Source organism: Cryptotermes secundus, unplaced genomic scaffold (genome assembly GCF_002891405.2).
Source record: "Cryptotermes secundus unplaced genomic scaffold, Csec_1.0 scaffold697, whole genome shotgun sequence".
NCBI lineage: Eukaryota > Metazoa > Arthropoda > Insecta > Blattodea > Kalotermitidae > Cryptotermes > Cryptotermes secundus.
Genome location: NW_019724753.1, coordinates 864,913 through 889,558, shown reverse-complemented (window position 1 = coordinate 889,558; position 24,646 = coordinate 864,913). Strand labels below are relative to the sequence as shown.

General features: G+C 38.9%; 2 protein-coding genes across 3 annotated transcripts in view; one reads left to right on the top strand and one right to left on the bottom strand.

Moving 5' to 3' along the window:
• The window catches only part of LOC111862933 (G-protein coupled receptor Mth2), a 38,442-nt gene extending 36,536 nt beyond the window's left edge, over positions 1-1,906 (bottom strand). Inside the window, exon 1 of the mRNA XM_023848802.2 lies at positions 218-1,906. Coding sequence (XP_023704570.1) covers positions 218-1,787 — 1,570 coding nt within the window. The 5' untranslated portion in view covers positions 1,788-1,906. The remainder of the gene's footprint in view (positions 1-217) is intronic.
• Positions 1,907-4,197: 2,291 nt separating this feature from the next.
• Positions 4,198-24,646, top strand: part of LOC111862938 (mutS protein homolog 4) — a 44,466-nt gene continuing 24,017 nt past the window's right edge. The window contains exons 1-10 of one of the 2 annotated variants that reach the window (XM_033750860.1): positions 4,198-4,419; positions 5,386-5,545; positions 7,022-7,134; positions 11,581-11,711; positions 14,507-14,697; positions 15,840-15,961; positions 16,843-17,063; positions 20,638-20,832; positions 21,728-21,914; positions 23,536-23,672. In XM_033750860.1, coding sequence (XP_033606751.1) covers positions 4,338-4,419; positions 5,386-5,545; positions 7,022-7,134; positions 11,581-11,711; positions 14,507-14,697; positions 15,840-15,961; positions 16,843-17,063; positions 20,638-20,832; positions 21,728-21,914; positions 23,536-23,672 — 1,539 coding nt within the window. In that variant the 5' untranslated portion in view covers positions 4,198-4,337. Of the gene's footprint in view, positions 4,420-5,385; positions 5,546-7,021; positions 7,135-11,580; positions 11,730-14,506; positions 14,698-15,839; positions 15,962-16,842; positions 17,064-20,637; positions 20,833-21,727; positions 21,915-23,535; positions 23,673-24,646 lie in introns of both variants that reach the window. The other variant, XM_023848808.2, reaches the window with a different exon arrangement.

Genomic DNA, 24,646 nt, shown 5'->3' with positions numbered 1-24,646 from the left:
TGGAGACTGGTTTCTGTCTGTGTCTTCTGCTCTGTTGAGCCCAATCGATAGAGCTATTTCCTATCTGCGGTGGTAGGGTCTGAGTATACCAGAAGACGGAGACAGAATCCAGTCTCCGAAACATTGCGTGTTTTAAATATAGAACAGGACGGTGAATAATGTCCAGAAACACAATAATTTCATCGCAAAGCTGTCATGAAACACTAGGAACACTTACCGCAGAATATGCAAAATGCGTTTGAGAGACCCGTGCCTCCGAGCTGAACGATGGCGAGGAACAAATATCCTGTGAGCAGAGTGCTCACATGACACATGAGGCTTTTTCCATGAAGGTTTCTGAGTTCTTGGATCATTGCATACACAAGAAATGTCGCAAACAGGAAAGGTACAGAGATGATCATTCCAACAGCGTACAACATGCCGGTTCCTTCAGTTTCTTCCGCACTTTCGTCATCGTCCTCGAAACACAACAGTGGTAAAATTTTTTCAGGATTTTCGAAAGCTTCGATGCAGTATTCTGCTGCTGTGAAGTTACCTTCTCCTGGTACATTTAGTACCCCGGTCGGAGTAAGTGTGAATTCATCACTTTCATCATCGAGACGATAAACTCCATGTTGACAGGGGTTGCCATGTAACTTATATACATCCATATTTGTAACACTTCTGTTGTTTTCATCTTTGAATTGTGGCGAAAACGGGTGTAATAAAGTTAAGTTGCTATCAACGCATGTGCCATCTGCTAATATTGTCTGCCCTTCTGGACAACATTTCCGTATGCAGTTCCTTAATTCACATATGCAACCCCTGACTTCAGTAACATTATCCTCGCGAACGTCTTCCCAGATTAATTCTGGCGGATATGAAACAGGAATATCATCCAAAGATAAAAGACTTCCGTTTGCAAGCATTTGCCATTTTGTAATAACTACGCTAAGTAATTTGTTGCATGCCATTGTTGAATTTATATGCAGATTATATTCTTTGTTCATAATATTTTTACTTCCCATCTCCTCAGTTTCTGATTCAATAATATTTTCATCATCAATACTGTTGCCGTTTCTTTTGTTTCTGTTATTTTGTTTATTAAATATTTGTATATCGGTAGTTGTCATCGGTAGCCCTTTCTCTTTTCTAGTAGTACTGTCAACATTGTCTGCCTGCAACTGAGTCACATCTCTCGAACTGCTGTTATTGTTAACAACTAATTCCATTGGCTTATCGATACCAGTGTTGCCCGCTACACGTACTATTTCAGTATCATTGTTTACTTCCTGTATCTCATAACCTCTGAAATCATTGGCTGCTGTGTATTTCACTTTATTTTCATTTTCGTTGTCTGCGATATAATTGGCGGTAGTTGACTCAAGATTCTTCACACCTGTGTTACTGTTATCAACGGTATGTCCTCTTACCAGAGTCTGACTTTCAACTCTGTCCTCGTCCAGAGTTGCCCCTTTAATCATAGTAGAGGTGATACCATTAAGGAAAGTTTCTGCACTCAACTTCTTTCCATCTGTAATATTTACATCTACCTTGTCACGATTTTCAACTACTAGACCTCGTTCCATTTTTTCAGACATTTGCTTCCTGCTCATAATACTGCTTTCGGTGACTACACGTGTTACTTTGCCATCCAAACCTGCATTTGTGTTGTATTCTGTTGAAATGCGGCCATTGCTAGAGGCTGGGTCCATCATGCTGCCATCGGAAGGTCCAGCCACAAACACTGCACACACCACAAGAACGCACACGCTAATATACACCTTCTCCATTGACTCTCGCACCATAACTAACGAGCCTACAGTACCGACGCAAGAGAAAATCCACTTATCGTCTGCTCTCCCACTAGACGCTTGTATTCCGCGATCCCAGAGTGTGTATGTTTATTTACTGAGACTATTTGACAGGAAGGAAATATTGGTTTATCGTTCTACTCTCATACACGCTACTCGTATATACGGGGTGAAAAAAGGATCTTATCGAAGTTTGTCTTCCGTGAAACAAGTTTCTCGTTAAATTCTTTATCATTTGTGGCCTGTTTAACGACACTTTCAGTACTTCGAACTACGTGTATATAGTCTCTAATACAAGTAAATGTTTTAATGAACAGTGAATTGGAAAGGGTTTAATTGACAGTGGCAGTATTTTTTTTTCCTTGGCACTACAGCTCCAGTGAGCCTAGGCCTACCTCCATGAACTTCTCCGTTCACTTCGGTTTTTCTAGATCTTATACATTCGGTAGGACTCCTTGGGCGGGTGATCAGCTCGTCGCAAGGCCTCTACCTGTACACAAACACAGAAAAACGCAGACACACACAAGCTAAATATCCACGCCATAAGCGGGATTCGAACCCACGATCCCGGTCTCCAAGCGAGCGAAGACAGTACATGCCTTAGACCGCTCGGCTACCGTGACCGGTGGCAGTGGCAGTATAGGATGTGCAAATTCTTGTAGGTCTCGTAGACTGTTGGTGTGCTACGTTGTCACTTTTTTTTTTAATAAATTATACTTCTACGACAGCTGGGATCGCTGGGATAGCACACACTGTATAGCGACTTGCTACGGATTGGACGGCCGAGGGGTCGGGGTTCGAGTCCTGGCAGGCGTTGGTCCATACCTATTCTAGTGTCCACCCAACGTCCTATCCAATGGGGACCGAGAGCTCTTTCCCGGGGGTAAAGCGGCCTGGGCGTGAAGCTAACCACTCGCCTCCAACTGGTGCCGAGGTCAAGGATACTTGAATCTTTACATGAATTCCTTCATACGCCTTCACGGCGTAATGCTTAATTAGTTAAGCACAGGGATCATTTTTACCATTTTACTTCTACAACATGTTTCAACCTTATAAGGTCATCAAATTAGATACCTTTACGTAACTGCTGCACTGTATTTTTTTTCCTTGGCACTACAGCCCCAGTGGGCCTAGGCCTACCTCCATGAATCCATGAACTTCTCCGTTCGCTTCGGTGCTGCACGGTATTGCTGTATTGTTATTTCTAGTGCGTTGTTCCGAAACTTGGTTAAATGGGTTCAAATTACTGTTGAGTTTTGTTAAGAAAATTATTTGCCATTTTGTTTTCAGTTGATACGTCTTGTTTCTGATATTCCGTGATTTTTGGGGGTTATTAACACGAAGCAGGTATCAACTGTCTGGCTCTGGGGTACATCCACCCTCCCGTCCAGGGGGTACCGTGGACTAGTCTTCCGTAGTTAAAACGCTGGGAGCTTGGAGCTGGTAGGTTAAAAATACAAGAAGCTACAGGGACAATTCTACCTTTACCATTTGCATTTTTGTTAATATGTTATGCGTACTCCTACCAAGTAAAGTAAGTAAAGCTATCCCTGTAACAGGCCGCAGATACCCATAGGGTTGTGATATGCTGAGGTTCCCACATTTTCTAGACAATCGGCTCATAGATGGCGGTAAGATTGTCAGCATTACGCGCCGGCCTCCTTTACCCTCAAGAAGATTCCTAGTACTCATTTCTGTTAAGAGGCTGAGTTGACCCCAGGGCCGTAGTGCGGCTGGAAGGATTGAGTAAATTGAAAAAAATAATCTACATCATCGGGATTCGATCCCGCGACCTTCCGGCTTGTAGCATAGTGCCTCAACCAACTGCGCTACCGCGTGTCCCGTACTCCTACTATGAAAATGTAATTTGGAACTTTTAGTGAAGGTAGAGACAATTGGCCGATATGCTCTACTGGGGTCTCTTTCCACTCAAATTGAAATAAGGATTTCTAGAATTGAGATATCATCAAAGCCATTTTAAAATTTGGTGAGTTCAGATATATCGGCCAAAAGACGAGAAAAGGTCAGGGAATTTTTACTCATATCTAAAATCTAGTATTATGAGCGGACATGTATAATGCTTACAATTTAGTTGCCCTTTTTCTTGAGATTTGAGAATCCTGACGCGAGTATACTTTAATGGCCGTTGTGAACACATTTTATGTGAAGATAAGATTATCTATAAATAATTTGAATTCCTTGATAAATAACCGAAACTTCGCATATCGCAATATCAATATTCAACAGAATAGCAACAATATTTAAAAATAAGAATTGTCACTTGGTTTGACAACCAGAAGTTTTAAACAAGTATATCTTGTAATGTACTGCTATGCTTCAACGTGCAGCCTGCCACCTGCCAGCAGGAGGAAGAAAGTATTACTTCTTCTGGTTCTCTTTCAGTTATCCGTGGTCAGTCATAGTCGGTTATGGATGCTGGCGCCAAAGTCACTTTGTTTGTTACCTCACTTTGCCAATAAGAAGGTAACAGGATAAAATAAACTGAAGCACAATAATAAATACAGTATTTATGTTTTGAACAGAATGAACGTTTTTAGAGGAGCTACACTGCAGAACAGAGGCAGGTCCATTGGACGTGGTAGAGGGAGAAGTAGCAGAGGAGCAGGTATATGATAATTCCGGTTATAGCCATTTACAGGATTCTGAGAATATTGAATTTAATTGGTTATTGTTGTGTTGTGCAATAATTAGTATGGATACTAAAGAAGTACTTTGTGAAGATGCGAACTAGGTTCATCTGGCTCAGAATAAGGTTCAGTTGCATGCTCTTGTGGGAGTGATAATTAATGGACCTTCAGGACTGGTAAAAGGCAGGGAATTTCATGACCAGTTGAGTGTTAATTGTCAAGAATGACCGTGCTGTATAATACCTGTTATGTAGGCTCGTTTATTAAATTTTGAAATATTCACACTAGGTACATGTAAATTGCAGATGCAGCTTTAATATTTGGGGCTTAGAATAAGAAGAAAAAAATTGTTAATGAAGTTTGCACTAAATTAACAAAACTACAGAAAAAAGGGGAAATAGTTATCGTTATTCCAAATCATATCATTTTAATAAGGCTATAGTATATGGTATGTGTTTTAGTGCATATATTTGACAAAAGCTGAGGGTATGTTGCATATGTCACTTCATAAAAGTAAAAAAGTAAAGCTATCCCTGTACCAGGTGTACCCGTAGGGTTGTGAGACATTGAGGGTCCCACATTGTCTAGACAATCGGCTCAAAGATGGCGGTAAGGTTGTCAGCCCTACACGCCGGCCACACTTTACTCCCCAGGAAAATTATTTAATTAATTCCTGGCACACATTTCTGTTAGAGGCTGAGTAAACCGCAGGGCATAGTGCGGCTGGAAGGATTAGGTCAACTGAAAAAATCCAATGACCTCATCGGGACTTGAACCCGCTACCTTCTGGCTTGTAGCATAGCTCCTCAACCACTATGCTACCATGTGACCCTCCAAAATCTGATCTGTTACAGTAACTTTTTTGCCATCGTATTTGGAGACTAATAAATTGTGAGACAGTCAAGAAGTTTGACAATAATGCACAAATAACTGATTGTTTCCAGGATTGCCACTGTCTCAGGTAGTCTGTGGGAGAGTTCAGAATACAGTTGGAGGAAGATTTCCAGTGGTAACACCAAAGCATTTTGTACCATCACATAATGCACAGGCTGGGTCTTCAGTATGTAATACCTCTTCAGCAATAGCAAGGAAACAGTTTTCAGTGTGAGTTTTGTCCAAAATTATGATCATGTATATATGTATTACACAATTTGACCACAGATGTGTAGAACCTGATCTGTCTTTAAAACTAGAAAGAAGACTTAGATGCAAATATCACATTGTGTCATTCCAAGTTCATGCCCATTTTCAGACAAAGCTAGCACAGTTGGTTCGAAATATTCAAAAGTAATATTATGTTCATGTGAATAAAACTGGAATATTATTGTAATACTTTATACAGTCATCACAGATATTAGAATTTCACAGATGGTTCCAATCCACCAGGATTTCTTCAAAAAGAGAAACACCTAGAAAATTTTCTAAAATATTTACTTTAAAATTATTAAGAGTATCTTTACTTATCACCCTCTCAGTATTCAGGATAGAAGAATATGTTTTCAAACAATTTTAATGTTTCATAGTCATGTTCAGCATATTTCACTCTTTTTACAATTTTGACTTAATCAAAAAATCTGGGGGGCCCCTCCTCTCCCCCCATTCATCAATATCATTACATTGTGTTGACCAGTTACACTTGAAACTTTCTATCATACCTCCATATAATATCATCTCTCTAAAATCTCATGATTTTAGTAGACCCAGTACACGCATGATGTAAGGTAATTGACACTGAACGAAACTGATATAACATAACCTAAACTGTCAACAAAGCTGACTCATTTCAGAACATAAATTGCATCTAGAAGTGAGAAAATAATTCGGTTTTTACTTTAGCAGTACAATTACAATGTTGTATCTGGAAATAATTCAGCCAAATGACTCATACATGAGTGGTTATCATATTGTAAAGACATAAACCTGTGAAATTAATTACTGGTGCAGGGAATTTGTTTTGAAGAAAGTTTGGAGTTACGAATTTTAAAAGAACATTTTCCATCATAACTGCAAAAAATATCCCATTTATTTCATATTCGCTTAATTTTACTAAAGATACCATGTGCCAATCATATCAACAGAGACACATTTCTTGACTAGCAACAGATTACTGCAGAACAAATAAGAAATAAATAAAGTTGTATGTATTGGAAGAATTAAATTAAATTAGAAGAATACCAACGAAACTATTTAGCTTAATGTCCATGTATTTATCGTCCATCAATATTGCAACACTTGTTTATTCACTACTTAGTTTTAATTTTAGTTTAACATTATACACTTTGACACTACATGTTCTGGCCCCAAACTGCCACTGCCATCTTCAGCTGTCTTGATATGTTACAAATATTTTATTAAATTATGTTAAAACTGCTACACTGTCTTAGTCCATGTTAAAATCACATGCTGTAGTTCTCTCTTCAAGGTAAAACCAGATTAAAGTTATGAAGCATCATCGTGTTTCCATAGGAGCACAGTAAACATTCTGTCTTATTTTAAATGTTTAAGAATCTTGAAATTTATTTATATACACCCTTAGCAAATGAAATTTAATGTTAAATATTTGTGTCATAACATTTGCAGATTTCCATCATCTAGTGGCAGTGGATCACATCCACGTACAACATCTTCAGAAATGAGAACACCAAGATCTGCTACAAATAGCACCAGTGATAACAATTCCATGTGCATTGTAGGTATGTATTTGTATCTGACATGGGGTGAACTCTTTTATTTGGTGTGCAATAGAATCTGTATTCCAGTGTTACAAGCAGGGGTAAGCGGCTTTCAGAACAAGGTAAACACACCAGATCAAGAGAAAACCGTGGGAGAATGACCAACATATATTATTAGCAAATTATTGCGGTATAGGCTTGAGAATTTGCCCCGAAATGTGTTGTTATTGAGAACGATGGGTTATGGTGTCTTACGACAATGGAAAGAGCTTCCTTAGAATGAAGTTCTCTGGAACTATGGATAAGGGGCTGTCAAATGAAAAAGGGTCACTACGGGTAACTCACACGGTGCGCAAGTTGATAACTCTGGAATTTGCTTATGGTACGAACATCTGGTGAGGACTTGGGAAAGCACAGTGACAATGTACCCTTGCCCACTTGTCGTTTGTTTATTGTGCTGGAAGTAAGGTTAGCGCTACATGTGGTCATCCAACATCAGTAATGGAGGCGGATAAAGAAGAACAGCGAAGTGTAGTGCACTTTTTGACTGCTGAACAGGGGTGGCCCATGTATAGGCACTGCAGAACTGCAGCACCCCCAATTTCCACTTGATATTATCGATAACATTTATATAATGAGTCAGTTTTTCTTTAATTCTTTCTTTATACTTGTACAATACAATATATAATCCTTAAGCTTAATGTCAGTAGCCAAATCTTTGTATGGAACTGTGAGTTTCACAGTTCCAGCGGCGAGGTGTTCGTTGACTGTGCACATGGGCACATAGGAAGTACACGCGAGTCTGCAAGGGAGAGGGAGCACTGCAGGAACGACAGTGCCGACCTTTGCTGACCCTGGCGTGCTGGTGGAAGGTAGTTTTTTTTTACTCCATGTGTGTTGTGCTTAAAAAATATGAGTTAATTGTAGAATTAAATTATTATCCTGCTTCCAGCTATTCTATTTGATTATTTTTTTTCGGTTCTTTTAGTTAACAGAAAACTTTAACCATGGCCTTGCATCCCTGAGAAATAAGTTCTGTGACTCTAAGTGAACTTCAACAGCTTAAGTTTTCACAACTGTCTCTCCATGAGAAAGTTGCAGTTAAGAAAAGAGGTCGTTTAACACCTGATATTCTAATATCTCAGCCAGGCATAAGCAAGAACAAGAAATATATTCATAGCTTTAATTCTGAATGGTACAAACAGAAAAGTTGGCTTTGCAGCTGTGAAGTAAAAAATGCACTGTTTTGCTTCCCGTGATTGCTGTTTGGGGGTGATGTAACGTGGACAAAAGATGGTTTTAGAAATATAAACAAAATGAAAGAAAAAACTGAAAAGCATGAGAAGTCAAAAAAGCACGTTGATAATGTAGTTTCACTGTCACTTTTAGGAAATGTAAGTATTAAGGAGAATCTTAGTGAGGCATACAGACTTTCAATCAATGAGCATAATATAAAGGTTAAAAAGAATGGATTTCCAATTGTCAATAGATTTTCCGTCAAGTGCAACAATATATACTTTGGTCACTTCTTTATCTCATCTGCCTTACATGTTTCGGTCCCAAGGAACCATCTTCAGAGGCACTTATAACAAATTATGAAAACACTGGCACAGCTCAACATCCACAATATGTAGTTATTTGTGGAAACTATTACATATATCGGAGTGTAANCAATTTTAAAACAAAGGCTACAAATTTTCTGGAGCAGCACCCCATTAATTTTAGCTACGAGTCGCCACTGCTGCTGAAGGAGTAGGAGGACGAGAAATTCATCATTGTATGTCTGTTGTTTACGGCGAACACAGCGTGTCACGTTTGCGTGTGCTGGCATGGCATAGAAGATTCTGAGAGGGATGTGTGTCACTGCAAGTTGATGCTCACCCAGGACAAGCTCATCATGTCATCACTCCTGATGTTATTGCTGTGTTGGATGGTGATATCTGGGCAAACCAACGGATCACTGGAAGAAATTAATCTTTTGATGGGAATAAGTCATGGTTCCGTACACGTAATTGTGACAAAATGCCTTGTGTACCGCAGGCTGCATCACTGGGTCACTTGCAACGGTACCATGAGGAAGAGTATGCTTTTCTGTCCCGTATTGCCACTGGGGATGAAACTTGGTGCCACCATTTTGAACCCGAAGCAAACGGCAGAGCCAACAGTGGAAACACGTGAATTTCTCGAGCATGGTGCTACAATCAGTGCACAGTGCTATGAAGACACTGCAGAAACTGAGACGTGCCATAAAGACAAAACGCCCTGGAATGCTATTGAACGGCATTATCCTTCTTCATGATAATGCGCGCCCCCACACTGCCAACTCTGTGAGGAATACGCTACAGAGATTTGGTTGGGAAGTGCTTCAACATCCCCCCTACAGCCCAGATCTCTCTCCATGTGATTGTCACATGTTTGGAGACCTGAAGAGACATTTGTGGACATGGGTTTGCATCGGACGAAGATGTGTGTGGCTGGGTACAGATGTGGTTCTGTAGACAGCCCACAAGCTCTTTCAAGGATGGGATTGACAATCTCATCTCTCAGCGGGATAAATGTATTAACAGTTTTGGAGATTACTTTTGATATAAGAAATGTTCTTAAATATGTTTTGGCTTCTGACCTGTTTTCATTTGACTCTCCCTCATAGATGAAATTCTGTGTTAATTAATGCAGTACTGGGTTTTTGGACTTTCTCCACCACCCAGTATTCCAAAAACCAGAGAACACAACATTTTGGAAACTGGATCTATTTCCATTCTCAGGTGAGGGAGGACACACCTACTCTGTTGGTCCCTTAGAAAGAGCCAACCTCAATCACGGGACTGTTACACAACATCATCATAACCCTTTAGAATCTACCCCGCATCTTAGTTAATTTGTTTGTGATTTATTCAATGATACTGTCAGTAGTTCAGACTATATAGCATTGAATGATAGGATGATTATTGGTGAATGAATTGGAAATGATGTGGAAGGAATTGTTCATTGCCTGGAATGGAGTACTATCCCTGAATTTCCATGAATAGGCTGAGGAATGCCACAAAAGAATCCTAGAGAAGATAGTCTGGCCTCCAGGCCAAGATCTGAACCAGGCACTTCCTAAGTACAAGTCAGAAGCATTACTGCTTGAGCAAACATGCTCAGTGACACCCTGTGTCAGTTTTATGCTCAATTCAATGAACTGCTCTGAACTAGTTTATAACAGTGATTTGGCATATGCTTGCTTGAATGATCTTTGAGAATTAGAACATCGTCTGCTGAAGATGTGATTTAGCTCACATATCAAGTTTATTCTATCTATGATTGCCATGTCTTTAATTACAGGAAAAGATACAAATTGGTTAAAAATGCATTAATTTTCTTTTATGGATCATGGAACTCACATAAAGAACTAGTAGTAATTTATTTTAATGATATGATATTTACATGTTAATAATAATTCCTGGTACTCGTTTCTGTTAGAGGCTGAGTGAACCCCAGGGCCATAAATAATTTTCCTGGGGAGTAAAGCGTGGCTGGCGTGTAAGGCTGACAACCTTACCGCCATCTTTGAGTCGATTGTCTAGATAATGTGGGACCCCCAACATCTCAGAACCCTATGGGCCTTCACGGCCTGTTACAGGGATAGCTTTACTTTTTTTTTTACATGTTAATAATGAACAACTTCTTTATTACAACTGTCACAACACAACTAATATCAAGATCAGTTACTAGTTTTGGCTCTACTACATGATTTGGCTATTAATAGCCATCATCAGGCAAATACATGGTTAACATATATGCACTACTGAACTGCAGTACTAGTAAAATTGGGTACAGTATTATTAATTATATAAAATACTTGACATAAAAATACAATAAATTAGATTATATAAAACAAAAGTTATAGTATAAAACAAGAATAAAATTCTTCGATTGATGTTTTACATCATCGAGTCAGTCGTTGGTTTTTGTAATTTTGTTGCTTTCCCACGGACAAATTGGAATATTCTATATTTTGTGTATATATATNGTAAATTTTATAGTTGTCAAGTTATGTGTGCGTGTGAAAAAGGTTTGCTTTGTATTGGGTATTGCGTCGCTGGGGGTTTGCTTAATTATTTTCTTATTAAGTTTGACGTAATGTTCTACCATTTCTCCATTTAGTGTTATATTTATGTTGTTTTCTAGTGTTTGCCAGCTAGACTGCCAAAACTGAGCATTTTTTAAATGCGTTTCATATAGTTTATTATTAATTTGTTGTTTTTTAATGTATAAAAATTTTAGCNTCCGTTCTGTAGGGAATGTAAACAACGACTCAGTTTACATTTGTATACATTCCCTACAGAACAGACAATACTTTGTAAGATGAGACACTGACTAAATAATTAACATACTACATAATATATTATAACACAACAGGATGCATGAAATGAAAATTGTTAATTATAAGTTGTGATAATTTAGTTTCTGTGCTTTTTACAGCTTTGACAGAAGGGCGTGGTCAAGCACGTGGTGAAGTTGGTATTGCAGCTCTGGATATTAATTATCCACACCTGATACTGTGTCAGATCGGTGACAGTCAGTCCTATGTGAACACACTAACGAAAATCAATGTACTGAATCCAATTGAGGTATATTAGATTTATGGATTTACTTCTCAGAGAATTGCAAATTGTGTGGAATGAAACTGCAGTTACATTTAGTTGTATGCCACTATTCATTATACTTGTCATGAGATTAATTCATAAATGTCAACAAATTTTGACATAGATCACCAGTTAGTTAAAAAATTTAGCTCGCCAAACAATTCTCCATAAGAGATACCTGCCTCATTGCAACTGCTCTGCACTCTAACATACGAAACATAAATGTCTTACAATACTGCATCCTGTCTGTGGTGCTAACAAATAAAATTGAGAGATTACTACCACACAAACAAATATTTTTATGATTCCACTCACAACGTGTTTTGCCCCAGGTAGGCTATCATCAGATGGTATGTGAAAAATATACAAATGATGATGGAATTCATATTAATTACAATGATAACATAAATTTGAAAATCTGTTAACAAAATTAGGTCATATCTGACTTAATACTTTATACACATTAGATTTTAAAATTAAAAAAAAATATATATATATGAAATTTAAAAATTAAATATGAAGCAGTATAAGGAGAAAATCACTATAAAAGGTAGGGGGGAAGTGGACATTGGTAGAATTATGGAAAATATACGGTCGAGGTGATAAGGTGTGATTAAGGTACATGTGTATTAGATTATGTTGTGGGGGCAATGAAGCGTTGTTGGTGGACCGGAAGTTCTATGTAGGAGATGCTTCCTCTCTAGGTGTAATAGTTATACATACTTTTGTAGAGAAGTACATACTAGAGCAGAAGAGAATATTAATGAGTAAATTTAAAAATTTTTCAATTTGTTCGCCTTGATTTTTCATTTATCATAAATTAGCATGTAAGGGTTTCTTTAATCCTCTTTATTTCTATACCATATCACAAGGTAGAGCAAGTTCTCAGTCATTGAATCCACAGTAACCTTGAAATTTAATAGCCTCTGGATTAAAACTTGTTCCAAAAATTGTGCTCTTTATATGCTCACCTACCTAAGTCTCAGGTAACAGAAGTGAAAATTTCAACATCGCCAATGCCAAAACCTGCCATTATATTGTATTTGTAGTCAGTTCAATCTACATTTTCTCTGTATATTACATTTTATTATATTTTCATGTCTTTAGTCTTATAAGCAAATATTTTCTGCAACATCTTCTTTGCTCCCTCTGAGTTACATCTCAAATCTCATTCCTAGTCAGATTCTTTGGATTAACTCTTCAGAGACACAACATTTTCAGGTCTCATCCTTTAATGGTTTGACAGTGGCCTGTTATTGATTGTAAGATTGCACATTGTCCATTTTCTCAGTTGTATTTACAATTTTGTGACATGTCAGAAGCTTGGCCTGCTTCCATCATAAGGCATAAAACAAGAAGTTCTGAGAAGAACTAATGGCTTACGTTCCTTTGCTATGGTATGTACCACATATAAAACGATGCTCCAACAATTCTTCATTGCTGCGGGAACATGTTTACTGAGCCATTATCTAGCCCCAATATGGAGATACACAGACAGATCCACAGACTCCCGCTTGATATGGCGCAGAGTGTATAGAAAATGATGCATCCAATAATTCTTCTATCGTTATATATATATATATATTTGTTGCTGTAGGAATGTGTGTACTGAGCTGTAGCAACAATAAGGGGGAGTATGAAGTATGCCATGGGGATGGGCTCAAGTGCCCGGTATACATACCAAGTTTAATAAAGATTGGTTTAGGCATTCACAAGTTGTTAGATGGATACACACACACAAACAGCAAGGTGATCTTATAAACCTACTTTTATTTTTAGCATACTTTCCTAAAGTAGGTTTATGCAGTCTCTTCCCTGGTTGTGCCTGTGTATCCCCATTAAGTTTTGAATGCCTAAACAAATCTTCATGAAACTTAGCAAGTATATCATGGCACTTGAGCCTATCTCAATGGTGTACTTCATAAATCCTTCTCAGCCGTCTTGGTGTCTGAATGTGTATGTTGCTAGGCAACAGCTCAGTAAAAATGTTACTGTGGCAATGAATACACAAGCAACAATAGAAGATTTGTTAGTCAAACTTTTTCTGTGCAGTCTATGTTGTATTAAAGGAAAATATATGGTTAGCTCTTCCCAGAACTTCTTGTTTCAAAATAAGGAATGTAGGCTAATAAGGGGGAGAGGAACCTACTCAGGTGGCCTGAGACTAGTCCTGTGTAATGGGATCAGCTGCACAGGATTCTTTTCCCCTTTTTTTACCCCTGATAGTGGAAGCAGAACCATCTTCTGAAACACTGTATGATTTTAAATACAATCAAGAGAGTGGACAATGTGCAACATAATTTTATAATATTCAAGATTATTCACAGTAAGAGAACAAGGTATATCTGCAGGATATATTAGGCTGGATGGAATTAAAACCCATACTTTAAAAATATTATCTGTAAGGATGTGACACTCTTTAGCCTGTTTCAGAGGAATATGCTGTCTCTTTCTTCTGGGTTGATGAGTAAGTCAAGCAAGCAAACAGTAAGATACCGGCCTAGAACAATGTACTGCCTTTTCAACTTATATTCCTTGATGAGACACAACAATTCGTTGTCAGTGTGAGGACAAAAATAACAAGTATATTTGGGACTGGCCCAGTGGACAGACTAGATAGAATCAAGCACATTCGTGGCTGGTCCTGAAGGGGTTAAATATATTATTCTTGCTTTCTCTGTTTATTTATACATCTTTAGTGGATAAATACAAACATTTCAGATCAACAAATATTTTAAGTATGCATTTTTTTCCTTTGACAGATTTTAGTGCCAAACACTTTCTGTGACAGACAGGTAACGAGTAAGCTGTACACTCTTGTTCAAGAAGCATTTCCCACAGTGACTGTCACCAGTGTCCTGAGAAGGCACTTCAGGGACACAAGAGGACTACAGCAGATAGAGAACCTGTGTGCCAATGAATATTCTTCAATTCAAATAGTGGTGTCTCAGAAGTAAGCATATTTTTAAGAAACTGGGAACTTAGACCGTGGTCTTGTGCTTTGTGACAACATGTAGTCTTGTAGGCAGAAACCGATATTTCGGAACATGCCATCTCCTTTTTCAAGAGTTGAAAATGACTGTAGTATGATCCTCAAAAACAGCAGCGTCTGCATACAAGGCTATGTAGTGTCACAACAAAGAAAACTGTAATTTTAATAATTACCACTGTGGAAACCTCAAGGAACTTAAAGCCTGTTAAAGTTATATTGTTCTGGTTTATGACACATTGAGTCTTGTAAGTAGTAACCAGTGTGTAACTCACTGTCTTGGTGTTCAGAAGATGTCTATAACATGAATACTAGACAAAAATATAACTTCCACCTACCCTCATCAACTTTATCAGTATATCAAAAAGGAGTCTACTTTACTGGCATAAAAGTGTTCAACAATCTGCCACAAAGTATTAAAAACTTGGGCAATGATACTAAAAAGTTTAAATCAGAGTTAAAGAATTATCTACATGCTCATTCCTTCTACTCTTTAGATGAATACTTCAATGTAAATAGAGAATGATGTAAAATTAAGTTATATTAATTTTTAAGCTAAAATTGCCTGTACTTATGTATGTAACCTTTTGACTTGTTCTGTATCCAAAGGTACTAACCTGCTTAGGATTTATAGAATGTAAATAAATTCAATTCAATTCAATGAAGGCAACATTTTCCTCTGAAAGATTAGTAACTGCCTGCAAGACTACATAGCATTATGACTGAGAATTCCACAATCTAAATTTGTGCTTATGACTTCTACCTTCTTGGATGTCATGCAGTCTAGGCCAGTAGAAGTTCACCGACATTTTGGATGGATGTACTATCTCCATCTTCAGAGTTGAAGAGCTCTACTTACTGCTTTCATCTTGGTGGTTGCTTGCTCAACTTCTTCAACCCTGAAAATGAATGCAGTATGTTATGCTGAAACTTCATTTAGCTTCTAGCAGACTGCATGATGTCACATCTCAGAAGATAGCGTTGTTCAAGTTCTGAGATGTTTGTTTATGAACTTTTTATGTTAAATATTGTCTTCCTCTTCTTGTCCAATGTCAGTTATATTATGGCTTTACCTTGTCTAAAATTGTATACACTCTCTCTATCAGGTTTTATGCATTAGCTGCAGCTGCAGCTCTCCTCAAATACATTGAATTTGTCCGGAATGTGTTATTTGCACCGAAGAGTTTGAAAGTTGAGTATCAAGGATCACAGAATACAATGGTGATAGGTATGTAATTTCATGTATTTAAATTGCAATATTAACGCCTTATAGTCTGAGGTACTGATGCCATCATTATATGAACCAAAAATTAATATTAATACACAATATGCAGGAGACATCTATAAGGGAATTTCGATAGAAGTATACCTGAGAGTAATTCCTATGGGTCTACTAAGATTGTAGTCTTCTTGGATGTAATTCTATGTGGTCTGATAGATTTTCATCCTGACAGTGGAGGCAACAGGGTCTTGTGAAATATTTGTATCTATATACTAAATTATATGGAACACACTCTCACACTCTCGGGTCCTCTTCTCACAGCTGCTTGTGCAGAACTCTTCTAAACTGTCAACTCAAGTATAGCGCCATCTCTTCTCAGCTTCCCTTGCAGAGCTCAATTGAAATGCCAACCTTCAACTTAAATTGTTGCCCCAATTCTCTTCTTTATAACCACATTTCATGGACCTCATCGAAAACACCATTCTCCTGTTGTTTCATGCGTGTTCGTTTGTGCGGGAACTTGTTTACTGAGCTGTTGCCCAGAAACGGCCGTTTGTTTATTTGCCTGTTGCATAGTAATGGCTGTACTCATTGTCTGTTTCGAGGACTTTGCCTAGCAATGGGTTCATACCTCACAGTATCATTCATGACCCATTCTACCTTTGCACACTACAAGTGCATATTCTAGGTACTAACAGTGCCATAAAATAAATTACAGAAAGCACAAACTGCACACCTCAGGAGACTGTAATCTTAATACTCACCACTGTGAGAACCTCAAATCTGAATTTGGTTTGAGATCATGACAAATTTCGTTAAGCTGCTGTATAACCAAATAGGAACTTCTGCCCCCTCTGATATTATGGTTGTATCCGTTTGAATGACAGATGTGAAGACAGCACATCTCCTAGAGCTGACTCAGAGTCTACGAGGTTCCAGTACACATTACAGCCTTATGGGTATTATGAACCATTGCCAAACGCGTGGCGGAATTCGCCTGCTGAGATCAAATATATTAGAACCTCCACGTCTACTTGAAACTATTCTTACTCGACTGGACTGTGTGCAAGAAATAGTAGAGACTCCAGAACTACATCATGCTCTTGAAGTAAGAAAATAATATTCTATGTCTGACTGGAGTAAATTTTTCATGTTATCATATATTAAACTTGTAAGTTAAATCAAAGATATGAAATATCTTCTCATGCTTAAGTTTGCATGGCCTGTATCCAATGTGTAATTTCATCTACAAGTATAAGGAATAAGAAAAAAAAAGAAGACATTTATTTTATATTCAAACAATGTTTCTCTGATATGATTTGAAGCTTTCTTGGTAATTATTCGTTGAAATATTCTTGGGCGATCAGCAATGTAAATATGGAGTTAGTGTCCAACACTTCACAGACTGTCTTCATCTCCATAATCTGGAGTTGATATGAAGACTGTTGCATCCACATGTAATATTCATACCAAAGAATATGTTTTCAGATGTCTCAGTGGTGTGTCCTGCAAGAAGGTGTGGGATGTCGATGGTCACTGAGACAACCACTTGAAACTATAACAATAAATGTTTGTTGCACTTAGAACGGGTATCAGAGACAAGATGGGAGCGTGCCTGAATGATGCAGGTGGAGACTCCTTTCATAGCGGTTAACCTGGTCTAGTGATGACGTTGCTGAGTGGATGCCCAAAAAGGGCCAATTTTGTCTAGCTGAGTCTTCCTTGTAGCGAGATAGCAAATGTGGCATGCTTCCTTGTGGCTGCCTGATGTTCTTCCTTTGCTGCAGCTGCAAGTGGCTGGCTGGCAGAGTTGTGGTGCGTGCACCAGTAGAGTCAGCTGCCTATGATGCTTGCGCTGGCAGAGTCTGTGCAATGCAGTGGTGGTGCTCTCTTGATGGCAGTGTAACAGTGACTGATGCAAGACTGATGCTGGTGTCAAAGTCAAAGTCATGTTGCAACTGACGGTCAGTCAGTCTGTCTGTCTTGGTGTTGAGCCCCAGCTGGGGCTCATGACCAGATGTTTTCTTCTTTGTGAAAGTTGCTGTCCTGTCCATTTGGGGCACCCTCTCTGACGCGAGATTGGTTCTGTCATTTGTCAGTCATAGTCAGTCCATTGTCAGTATTTACATATATTTACAATTTAATTCTAGCCTTAATTTCTACTTCTATGTACTATATATACAAGGCCTCTGTCAGTCCAGGCTCAGTACAGCAGATTATGTCCTATTTCTAGTAGTATTCGCCACCACGGCAGTCTATTCACTTGAATGGTCGTATACCTGACCGCTGCCAAGTTTAAGTCTCTTATACTTTCTATGTCAGGCTTCACCTTGACCAATAATGCGAACATTCTCATTTTCATGATTTTGTATGACTTCTGCTTGTTGCCTGCATAATTTTGTTATGTAATCATATACGTATGGGATTTTGAATGCCATGTGCAAATCGCGGACCGGTGTGCGCCTTGGCAAATTGCCAGTGGTGTGGAGAAGCTTGTTTTGCAGGCGCTGCAATTTCACTAGATGGCTGTCCGCCGCAAACTCCCAGGCGGGACTAGCATAAGTCATTATAGATCTATTAAGAGCTTTGTGGAGGGTCAGTTTAATGTTAGCGCTCAATCGCTCACTTTTGAATAGGGAATATACTCTAATGAATGTTCTGAAGGCCTTGGCTTCTGTAATTTCTATGTGCAGTCTCCATGTAACTCTCTTATCGAAGATTACACCTAGATATTTTGCACTATTTACAAATGGAATATTTCTTCCCTTTAGAGTAAGACAAGACTCAGGTGGTCAACACCCACAAGAGAAGTAGACCCCTGAGTCTTATCTTCGTTAATTTTAATATTCCAGCACTCACAGCAGGTCTCCATTGAGCTGAGACCGTGCTGGAGTTTTCTAACAAAGAACCCTCCCTGCGATCTGGCAAAGAAGGCCAGGTGAACACCATGAGTTTGGGGGGCATCATTTATATACAAGTTGAAAAGAGTAAGGGAAAGGCACCCCTGCTTGCATTTCCCTTGGCGTTGACATTTCGCCTTCAACTGAGACCCTGAAAGTACACTGAGAAAGAAAGGATCCAATAAGCTTGGCCAAACAGTTAGAGAATTCTAATTTTGATAACTTATACAGGAAGCCTGATTGCCACATGGTATCAAAGGCTTTCTCGATGTCCAAGAACACTGCAGCCGTAGACAGATGCTGGTGTGTTCAAGGCCTGCAGCTTTATACTTATGCTGCTAGGCGGTGCGTGGACCAGTTGGCGATGAAGCTGCGATTATTAGTGCTGATTGGATAGCGCTTGTGTTGGTGTCTAGGGAACCAAGCTGCAAGTGATGTATAAATATTGCTGCAATTGTGAGCGCTGATTGGATAGTGCTTGTGTAGGTGTCCAGAGGGCCAGGCTGCAAGCAATGTATAAATATTGCCTGTTTTCAGTGCACTGTGGGAGTTGTCTGTTATGCACTGTGGGAGGTTCCCACAAAGGTCTTTTTGTTCTTTAACTATTCAGAAGATTGATGATAGTTTTTTTAATTATGGTAACTGAAAATTATTACATTGTTGGGAAGGAGATAATTTCCTTGGGCTTTGATTCTAAGACTGATTACTCCCTTGACAATCAGCCTCTTTCCACCCTTCAATAATTGTGACCAATCCTGCTGTGTTCAGTTCGGGCTGACGTCAGTGTTCTGCAGACTTGAATCCCATAATATTCTAATTACTGATTAAATAGTATGAATGTATAAGGGATGGGCCATAATAATTCAGCCCTTGCACCACAAAAACAAAAAACAAACTCCGTGATTTTAGTCTGCAAGCAAACTCTACTGACCGAGTGATTGCCGCTTGTCGGCGAAGTTAGTGGCAACTTTTGCAGATAGAGAATATCGCGTGGTCAGTGCAATGAATCCCCATGGCCGTTAATTTCGGTTTTGTAGACCGGAGCCCTTATTTCCTTGAAGGAGCTTCTCAATTATCATCACGAGACTGAATGGACCCCATTCCAGATCCACTACTTCTCAGAAAAATCTGGTAGTGGCGGGAATCGAACCCGGACCTCTGGATCTGTAACCAGGAACTCTGACCACTAGACCACAGAGGCGGTTCGCTTTACACCACATCCTTGAGTAATCTATTGTGCTTCCCCTTATGATTAACCCTTTATTAATCCTACATTTTGAATGAAATGTACAAATTTGTTTTGATTAAATAGTATGTCAGATGTTCTAATTTCTTCCTCCACAGTTTTTATTTTATTTTGTATAGAATCCTAATTTCTGTTGAAGCTCACTGGGTGCAGTACAGATTAAAATTTACTTCAGCCATCACTTTCAAAACAGATGAAACCTCAGTTCGTTACAAAAAGAAATTTTGTTCAAAGTAGCGTGAAACTTCAAATGGAAAACAAATTTAAGCTAAATAATATTTGGAAAAAATGTGTTTAATGTACAAGACTTTGAATATTGACAAGTGTACCGAATATTTCATATACAAATTTAATCATTTAAGGGTATCAAAGACAAAATTTAAGTTACTCTCATAATGATACCAGAATATAAGATGAATATACATATAATTTCACGTTTTCTATATATACTTGAAAGTGATAACCAACTTCATGTTATTTCTGTTATTACTTATAATATTAACTAATCAATCTGCCATAATTTTTCTTTATTTCAGGCACTTGTACCAAAATTCTGTGATGTGGATCATTTGCTTGCATTATGTATGCACATGCCTCGGCAGGACAGCAAGGAAGTGGCCGAGATACAGATGAAATACACCTTACTACTTAAAACTGTACTTGAGATATTACCGACTCTTAAAGTTGTTCTTCAGGACTGCAAATCTAAGTTCCTGTGCAATGCCAGAGAGGTATGAAGTACAAATAAATAAATAAATGATATTTCAGTTTCTCATTGCACTCAGTATTAAGGTTATAGTCTTCTGGGATATGCCACTATATAGCCTCATTGATAGGTACCAGTATTCCAAATGAGCTTGCTGCTTACATCATTAGGTAATGTATAAACCATATGGGGAAAAATGGTACAGATGACTTACCCTCCTACTTTGGAGGTGGAGGTGACAGGTTCCAATAAATGCTAAACTACACAATATTGCGTGGAACACCAACTGTCCTCAGTTTTTGTGGTTTTTCTCACTCACTTCAGGCAAATTCCCAGATGTTACCTCTAATTAGGCTACGACCACTTCCTTCGATGTCTTTCCCAGTTTATTATTCACTGTTATCCAATCATAGGAGGCAGGATATGTCGGTTGGTATAGCAATGGGTTACGGGCTGGATGACTGAGGTTTGATTCCTGGTAGAGGAAATATTTTTCTCTTCTGCACAGTGTCCAGACCAGCTCTGGGGCTCCACCCAGCTTTGTACCTAATGGGTACTAGGCCCTCTTTCTCTGGTGGGGGTTTAAGTGGCAGGGCCATGAAGCTGACTACTCACCTCTACCTAGTGCCAAGGTCAAGAATGGTGGAACTATACCTCCACTCCCAAATATGTCTTCATAGCATGGTACTTAATTAAGCACAGGGACAACTTTGCCATTTTTACCTTTTTATCATCCAATTATTCTATGATGTAATTAGAGTTACTCATATTGTCTTGAAATACTGTACAAATGAATAAATAAGTATGATAAATGTGTAGCATCACATTTAGAAGACCATAATTTTTATAAATGGATATATTTGTGTGAACAGTAATTAATTCTGTACATGATATTTGGGCTAACAGTCATTTCTTTGCAGTGTCTTGCTGATGAACGCTACCAACTCGTTCACTGCAAAATCTTATCGGTCCTGTATGATGATGCTCGTACTGCAAAAGGGGCAGAAGCTTCTCAGATGCAATGTAATTTTGCTGTTAAAGCAGGTATCAGTGGGGTTTTGGACCTAGCCCGACGAACTTACTGTGAAATCGTTAGTGATATATCAGGTTAGTTTTATTTACTTTGCACCAGAAATTAAATGCCATGATTACTATACTAAACCAGAATGATACCTATTTCCTCCTTACGTACTACCGCCATATCATGGAGAGGAAGTTTATGTGTCTCAGTGATCAGAAGAGCTATGCTCGTCGGGGTGTAAGCTCCTGGTAGGGCCACCCATGCCACACAGGTCAAAGAATAGGGGCCAGAAGAAACTGTCTTCCCTGGGCCCCAGGTTGAAGTTTGGGCATGAGGCTAATGAACCCACCCTGGAAAGCTCTACTGTTACGAAACCTTGGAGGAAGCCAAGATCCACCCAGGGTTATAGGGCCAGTGAAATAGAAGAGGAATACCCATTTAAGATCCAAAGGAAATTTTCTTCATATGTTATACAACCAAATTTATTATTAAATACAGTTTAATTATGTTATTATATTTTAAATGCAAACACAAAGATAAGACCATAATTATACATACTTATGTGGGGCAGTGATGACCAGTGCATCTGGTCATAACATCATCAAAGGGACCTAAAAATAGTGTTGTTATAAACGAATGTCGTAACCGAAATGGGCACTTCCACGGTAGCCTTATGTTAGTCACGTAAAAATCTACCAAAAACTGAGTTAAAATGTTGCATTTTTTAGTGAAATACGTAGTTAAGTACAGACTAACGTAACATTAACATGGAATTGCCCAAATGTGTAATATCAAAGACATATTACAGCGTTTTTCACTGACAATACACACAATATTTCATGAATCACTTTAACTTTCCCTTCAATGCTTAAAACTTTCCTTTTCATTGCCATGTTTTCGCTACTGCACTTCTCTGGGTTTAGGCAGGAACACTATAGGGTAAGTAGACAATGTGAGGTCCTGTTAGATGAGATTCTAGGAAAGGAATGCAGTTAACAACCTGCCGCGTCCTCTTGCACTATTCACGCAGTCCCACCCCACACCCTTGTTTTCGCATAAAAGCCACGCTCCTCTTGCAGCCCGCGGTCGTATTCTTCCAGGACAGTCATGTCAGCAAGTAGAGAAAGTGAGGGTGGGCAGACACATCGAACTTTCCCACGATATCAGAGAAATTCAGGAATGAAAATGATGTTACATACGAGGTTGATGCATTTGTGCATGTCGTACTAAGCAAGGTATAAAAACAGTTGCTTTATGAGGAATTAGTTCGTACCATTGAATATTTGATGCAATAGACAAGGTGTCGCAGAAACCGATGTTGCTATAACCAAGTTTTACTGTATTCCTCTGCAACAGTGGCTGATGTTCAACAGGCTACATGACATTATATCCTAGGATGCAGAATGCTTCATAACCACTGCTGTAAGAACCTCAGATCATAACTGTTAGTCTTGTCTTACTGTTCTACCTTGAAGAATGAGACAACAGATTTGTCCGAAATACGTGAAAAAATAGCATGGGCGTAGAGAAAGGGAGGAGGAACAGGGCTGGACTCTTGGTTGACCTATTAGTCTCAGCTTGCTCTTCTGCCCTGAAGAAGGATTTAGCAATTTCCTCTGAAATGCTGGTAACAATCTATTAGACTACACGGTGTCACATTCCAGATGACAGCAATCTTCTAATCATAAATCTGGTTTCTGGTTTCAGCTCTTGTGGCACATTTAGCCACTGAATACAATTTACCACTGAAAGTTAATTACAATGGTAGCTGGGGTTATCATATTCAGCTTTCTCAGAGTAAAAGGTACATCAGAGAATCAGATCTGCCACCAGTCTTTGTACAGGTAAGTAATTATTAATTTATAACAGGAAAGAGAGATAAGGACACTGTTGCTAGAGTAATATGAGTATATACTTAAATCATGTCTTAGTGGCCTCTGTAGTCTAGGGGTAACGTTCCCACCTCGTGACTCAAGCTATGCAGGTTCAAACCCGGCGGAGGTTGTGGAATTTTTAAGGGCGAAAAAATTTAGGTAACAAGTCCTCCGGGAGGGACTTTAAGCCGTGGGTCCCGTGTCGTAGCTTTATGGCACGTAAAAGAACCTCATGTCCCAAGGGGACCACTGAGCCAAATTCAGGACATTTCCCGCCCAACAGTAGTCTCTAACGCCTCTGGTAGATGGGGGAAGCATCAAGATATCGCTGAGCCATTAGAGGCCGAACTCGCTGGCTGAGCCGGGACTGATGGCACGCACCAGTACCGGCAGGGAATAGAGACTGGTAGAATATCATAGGGGGACGCACAATGGACCAATAGTTGGTCTAAGTGCATGTGGAAACCCACCCTCTCCAATACAATACAATAGATCATGTCTTGACACTGTTTATGAAAATATTCAGTATGGAATCAATGAGTTAATTTTTTATACTTACCATGTAGTCTTCTGGGTTTTGATACCGTGTAGTCTGGAAAATGGTTAGCAATTCTTTGAGGGAACATACTGCCTCAATCTTATTCCCTGAAGATGGAGGCAGTATATTCCTCTGGACATTGGTACCCCCTTACCAGACTACATGGTGTCATAACTCAGTAGACACAGTATGAATCTTCATTCCTTTGAAAACCTCAAGTCTTATACTGTATACGATGGGGTACCCAAAAGAAACCGAACTAATTTTTTTGTGGGCAGAGCTTTTGTAGTACCGCGTTTTGCCGCTATGAGCGCATAGAGCTAACATTCCTGAGTCGATAAGCTGACTACCGTTGCTTCAGAAGGTAAGGACTAGTTTCGGCAGAGTTTATAGTGACAACTGTTTT